This window comes from Mauremys mutica, chromosome 13 (genome assembly GCF_020497125.1).
Source record: "Mauremys mutica isolate MM-2020 ecotype Southern chromosome 13, ASM2049712v1, whole genome shotgun sequence".
Lineage (NCBI taxonomy): Eukaryota > Metazoa > Chordata > Testudines > Geoemydidae > Mauremys > Mauremys mutica.
The window spans coordinates 39555213-39562010 of NC_059084.1; the positions used below are offsets into that span (position 1 = coordinate 39555213).

Here is a 6798-nt window from a genome sequence, read left to right on the forward strand (position 1 = left end):
CCAGCCAAAGAATCAAATCAAACAGTAGTAAATGCAATTAGATTCTGATCTCAGCTTAACACACTAGTAAAGCCCATAGAACTCAATGTGGTTATTAAATTATAACTGAGATGTGAATCTTCCAATTCAAGTTCGCATGAGCATCTTAACTGTGAAAATCCCCATGGCACATGCCTCCAAAGGCCACAGAGACTATATTTGGTTTGGAAAGCATCACTGAATGCTGTTGAATGCTGATCTGACATCTCACGCTCATTGGGCAAGTGTTTCTTGCAGACAGGTATGTTTGAGCATCTTTGTATCATTGCATTCAGTGGGCCATATTCTAGTCACATTAATAGGGTGTAAATCAAGAATAATTCCTTTGGTGTGAGACCAGAGTCATTTAGATGTGAAAGGGACATGTTTTATTCGAATGATTCTCAAAGGGAACAAACTGACATACATCCAGCTATGGCAATTTATGCCAGCTGAGATATTAGTGCAGTTTTATGAAATGTTTTCTTTCTCATTTCTCTAAGCTACTTAAAATTGGCAGTGGGAATAAAGATGAGAAATTGTTATGTAATGAGAGAAATTCTGATCATGGATAAAATTTTCAAAAGCACCTAAATGACTTGGGTGCTTATGTCCAATTTTGACAATTGACTGGAGGGGCTCAAAAGCAGGTTTTCTTAGAAATCAGTGTTTTGACATTAGTGTAATCCCTTTGCTATTGGTTGAGTATAGATCTGATTGAAAGTTTTCTGTTGAAAAAAATCCTTTTTGGAGATAATAGAATTTGTAATGAAAAAAATCTGTTTTTATAGAACATGCTGGGGTTTTCTGTTATTTGATGACACCTTCTCCCCAAAAGGGAGGGTTTTTCGGGGGGTGCATGTGTGGGAAATACAAATAAGAAAATAAATTAATTTTCATCAATAATTGTCATGGAAAAAATCAATCAGAACCAAGTCAGAAGAGTCAGATTCTTTAGGTCCTACATATGTCCTATTTTTTTCCAGTGCAGATCTGTTGTGGTGCATTGACATTTATGGTGTTTTATAGTCTGAATTAATACTGATATAACTGACTCTGGAAGTTGTCCCTTCATATCCAGAATTTGAGCATATATTAAATTTCTTGAACATAAACTAAATGGAAACCAAAGGTCTCATTTTCCTCTCATTTACACAGGTATGAATCAGGAGTAAATCTATTGAAATAAATGCAATTGCACTTGTGTAGAAGAGATAGCAGGGTTTTCTTTTCTTTCAGAATAACAAAAAGGGACAGATCCCCAGCTGGTATAAATTGTCCATAGATCCACTGGAGTCAATAAGCTAGATCCCTGGCTGAGCTCTATTGAATTCATTTTACTTCACTTGAGGATGTTATCCAGATATTTAATCTGCTTTCATTTAACAATTCAGCTGGACAAAAGAGTGAAGAATATTCTGTAAACCAGAGAACATAGGAGGTAGCTAGGAGTTGCCACACTGTCTCAGACCTCTCATCCATCTAACCCAGTATCCAGTCTCTGACAGTGACGAGTACCAGATGATGGAAAGGATGGTGCAAGAACCTTATGGAACAAAGATGTGGTGTAATCTACTCTCCATGAAAATCTCATCTTGATCTCTGACAGAAGCTGGTTGAAGCCTTCAAGTATGAGATGTTACATTTTTTCCAAAATCATATTTGTAGCATTAACTATTATAATTCTGGATATGTTAGTTATCCATGTATCGGCCAACCCCTCGTTGAATTATCCCGCTTTGAACATGTGAAGCAGTGGTAATTTCCACCTCTTGTGCCAATTTTCCAAGGGACCCTAATCCATCTGTGAACTGGCCACCCACTATTTGGCATCTGTATGTAACTGCCCCTGGAATTATCACCTGAAAAATAGTATTCGCAGAAAAAAGTCTGTTGGGCGATTGGAGCCAGATCCTGTTTTCAGCTCCAAGGGTGGAAATTTAAGCCAAAGGACTTTACTCCAGATTTTCACCAGCATAACAAAACAGGACAGATCTAGGTAGTTAAGGCTCTAATCCTGAAAACCCTTCTACATAACTGTAAGCATGCTGCTTAAGCAGAACTTCTTGCTATGCATGTTTTCAGAACAGAGGCTCTAGTATCTTGTCTGAATGTGTATCCGTCCCTTCCATCTTTTTAGAATGACAGGAGAGGGTCTAGGGAACATAGATCCATGGAATCAGGTCTTATGGGATTTATCCCTGGTTCTAGGAGTGGAGAGGGATCTAGTGTGGTAGAGACGGGGGCTGGAAGTCAGGTCTCCTGGGTTCTTTTCTTGACTGTGGTACTGACCCATTGTATGGAATTGTCCTGGTCATATTACTTTTCTTAATTCACCCCAGTCTTCCTTCCTTGTAAAGCACTTTGAGATCTCAGATGCTGTGGTGATGGGGACTATATAAGAATCTAATATAGATAGATTTACAGAAGAAGAAATAGTAATTCTTAATGGTTTTTGTCCATTTGCCTCCTGAATTCTAAGTTACTGTATGCTGCAAAATTTCTGCATCTTTATTCTTTCTCTTTTTTTTCCTTAGTGTTCACTGGTCATGTCTTTTTTGAGTGTATTGCTTAGTTGAACTTTTCCTGTGTTTGTTTCGTAAATGTGTGTATCCCATTTTGTAAGTTCTCCTCTCTTTCCTGGGAATTAGATGTCAAACCTTGTGTTTGTCTTTATCGGCATGAGGTACTTGGACCTTCATTTTTTTCTGTGTTTTGGTCGCTATCCTCACTGATGTTTTGTTTAATTGGTTTTTGGCATTTTGGGATGATTTTTTCTTGCTGACATACAGAAACTATGTTTCAAAAACATACAATATCAAACAGGAAATATAGTTATTTTAAAAGAACTGGAAAATTGCATTGTCCAAAAATGAATTAGTTTGAGAACAAAACTGAAGAGAAATTAATGGTTTTTTTTAAAAGAAATCATTGGAAAAGTTTAAAGACTAAACCAACTGAACAACCACCAAAATAACCCAGTTTGTACTGAAAACCAATGGAATTACAATGATTTCAGAATTTCAGATATTTTCAAAAATAGGGAGCATGTAGTACTTATAGACTGTAATCAATTCACCCCTTAACTGTCTTTTTCTTAAGATAAATAAATTTTGCTCCTGAAGTCTATCATTATTTATGTGTTCCTATCTTTTAGTCATTTTCATGGCTCTTCTCTGAACCCATTCTCATTTATCAACCCCCTTCTTGAATTGTGGGCACCAGAACAGGACAGTGTTTCAGCATTGATCTCACCAGATCCAAGAAGAGAGGTAAAATAACCTCTCTAGTCCTACTTGAGATTTCCCTGATTATGCATCTCAAGATCAAACTAGCTCTGTAGGCCACTGTGAAAGACTGGAAGCTTGTGTTCAGTTGATTATCTACCACAAATCTTTTTCATAGTTATTGCTTCCCAGGACAGAGCTGCCTCTCAGGTAAGTATGGCCTACTTTTATTGTTCCTAGATGTGCACATTTACATTTAGCCATATTAATACACATACTGTTTTCTTGAGCAGTTCATCAACCAATCAAGTTTACCAAGCAATCCAGGGAGCAATCCAAATCCGAGCAATCCAGATAGCAATCCAAGAAATTCAAGCAATCCTTTTCCTTATTTATCACTCTTCCAATTTTTGTGTCATCTGCAAACTTTATCTGTGACTTTTTTTTGTTTTCTTCCAAGTCATTGATAAAATGTTAAATAATGTAGGGCCAAGAACTGATCTCTGCCAGACTCCATTGGAAAAACACCAGCTCAATGACGATTCTCCATTTGCAGTTAGATTTTGAGACCTATCTCTTAGCCAGTTTTTAATTCATTTAATGTGTGCCTTCTCAGTTTTATATGCTTCCACTTTTTTAATCAAAATATCATGTGGTACGAAGTCAAATGCCTTGCATACATCTATGTACATTACATACCTTTATCAATGAAATTTGTAATATCATCAAAAAAATCAAATTAGTTTGACAGAATCTAATTTCCATAAATCCATGCTGATTTTAGTTAATTACATTACTCTCCTTTAGTTCTTTATTAATCAAGCCCCTTATCAGCTGCTACATTATCTTACCCAGAATTGATGTCAGGCTGAGAAGCCTATAATTACCCAGGTAATTCCATTTGCCATTGTTTGAAAAAAATTGCACATTGGTTAGCTTTTTTCTAGTCTTTTGATACTTTCCCAGTGCTCCAAGACTTATTGAAAATCAACATTAATTGCCAAGCAATCTCCTTATCCAGCTCTTTAAAAACACTTGGATGCAAATTATTTGCATCTGCTGATTTTAAAATGTCTAACTTTAGTTGATTCTGTTTAACATAATCCATTATATCTGTGGTGTGGAAAGAGTATTATCATCACAATGTGACACTATACCATATTTCTCCCAAATACAGAATAGAAACATATACTATATTGATAATTCTACCATTGCTATCTAGTAATTGGACCTATACCATTATCAGGATTCTTTTTGTTCCTAATTTATTTAAAACATCTTTTCTTCTTTTTGTCCTTAACTGTGGGCTATAGATTTCTCCTTGTGTCCCTTTGCTTCCCTTATCAATTTGCTGCAATTCCTGACTTCTGATTTAGATTCATTACTGTCAACTTCCCCTTTCCTCCATTTGTTTTCTATATACTTATTTATTTTTACAACTTCCCCTCTAATCCAGATTATATATATATATATATATATATATATATATATATGTTCTGCACAATCTTCCTCCTTGATTGTGGCTTTTTGGGCATCTAATAGGGCATTTGTAAAATGATTCCCAATTATAATTCATATTTTTGTAATTAAAGTCTTCCTCCCGGCTGATTTGGCTCACAATTGTTTTCAGCTTTGTGAAACTGGCCCTATTAAGCACAGAGTATATATATTAGTGGTCTGGACTTCATTGTACTTACACATTATAAATGTGATCAAGTCATGATCACATTACCTAAGCTAACATGAATCGTTAGTTCTGTGATCAGTTTCTCTTTATCTGGTAGGACAAGGTCTAATATAGAATTACCCCATTTTAGATGCAACAATTTTGAGTTAGGAAATTGTCCCCTATTTTGTTTAGGAATTCCAAAGATATTTTAGTACTCTCTGCATGAGACCTCCATCACATTTTATTCAGGTTGATGTTCCCCATACGATTGTGACATAGCATCACATTAGGAGCTCATGTTAACCCTTAGATCCTCCTCACATTCACCACTTTCCAGCACTCACATTCCCTAGATGGCTTTCAAAGTCTCCATCAAGATATTTGAATGAGTAGTAAAACCTCCATCAACACAAAAAAGGTGCAAAATCTTAACTCAATTTTAACTGAAATGGGAATTTTATGCCTTAATATTTTATATGCTTCCTTTCTTTTTGATTACTCCAAGTCCTTTTCCTTTGCAGGCAGCACCAAGTATGTGGAAGGAGATGGTCAATAGAACTACCGTGAGCGAGTTCCTTCTTCTGGGATTCTCTGACATCCGAGAGCAACAGATTTTATACTCCGTGGTGTTCCTACTCATTTATCTAGCAGCTGTGATAGGGAACCTTCTTATCATTGCAGTTGTAGCCCTCGATTACCACCTTCGCACCCCCATGTATTTCTTCCTATTCAGCCTATCCTTCCTAGACCTCTGCTACATCTCCGTCACCATCCCCAAGATGTTTGCCAACTTCCTAACCAACACCAGGTCCATTTCCTTCTTTGGATGCATCACCCAAGTCTTTCTGGTTATTTCATTTGCAGCCACAGAATGTGCCTTTCTCTCCGTGATGGCATATGATCGCTATGCTGCCATCTGTTTTCCTCTGCATTATAGGATGATCATGAGCAGGGGCACCTGTGCCCAGATGGCAGCTGGTTCCTGGGTCAGTGGATTCCTGTATTCAATGCTTCACACAGGCAACACCTTTAGGTTGCCCTTCTGCCATTCCAATGTTGTTGACCAGTTCTTCTGTGATATCCCTCAGTTGCTAAAGCTATCCTGCTCTGACACGTACCTCAACAAGGTTGTGGTGGTCCTCTTTGGGGTGTGCTTAGCACTGGGCTGTTTTGTGTTTATCATCGTGTCCTACATTCAGATATTTTCCACCGTGCTGAGGATCCCATCCATGCAGGGAAGGCGTAAAGCCTTCTCCACCTGCCTGCCACACCTTGTGGTCATTGGCTTATTCTTTGGCACTGGCAGCTTTGTGTATATGAGGCAAACCTCAATGTCTTCTTCCTTTTGGGACTTGTTGGCATCTGTGCTCTATGCCGTGCTGCCACCGTTATCAAATCCAATCATTTATAGCTTGAGGAATAAGGAGATAAGAGAGGCTTTGGGTAGGGTGATAGCCAGGAAATGTTTTTCCAAAAAGTGGAATGTCCATTTTTAGTTTGACTTGTCTGGAATCTTGGGAAACCCTTATTCATGTGAGTGACACCATTGACTTTGGTGGAGTTTCTCCTGATTTACACATGTGTGAGTAGATGGACAATCTGCCCTGTGGTAGACTTAGGAAGGGATTTTCAAAGTCATTGAAGGGAATTGGCCATCTATTGAAATTCCAACATTGATCCTAACAACTTCAACTGTAGACTTGGATTCCAACTTCTGCTAAGCTTGGGTGGTACATGGCTGCGGGGGAGAGGGGTAGGTGTTTGGGACCAATCTCTTGCTGGCAAAAAATAAGACATTTTAAAAGGCTGGTGAACCTTTGTGAGCTTTCTCTTGGGACCTTTGCCCTTGAGGGTATGTCCACACTGCAGCTAGGAGTGAGCCTT

General features: G+C 37.9%; 1 protein-coding gene across 1 annotated transcript; it reads left to right on the plus strand.

Moving 5' to 3' along the window:
• Positions 1 to 5459: 5459 nt before the first annotated feature.
• Positions 5460 to 6410, plus strand: LOC123348408 (olfactory receptor 14A16-like). Its single transcript, XM_044985930.1, has one exon. The coding sequence runs from the start codon at positions 5460 to 5462 to the stop codon at positions 6408 to 6410; it is 951 nt and encodes a 316-aa protein (XP_044841865.1).
• Positions 6411 to 6798: the final 388 nt, after the last annotated feature.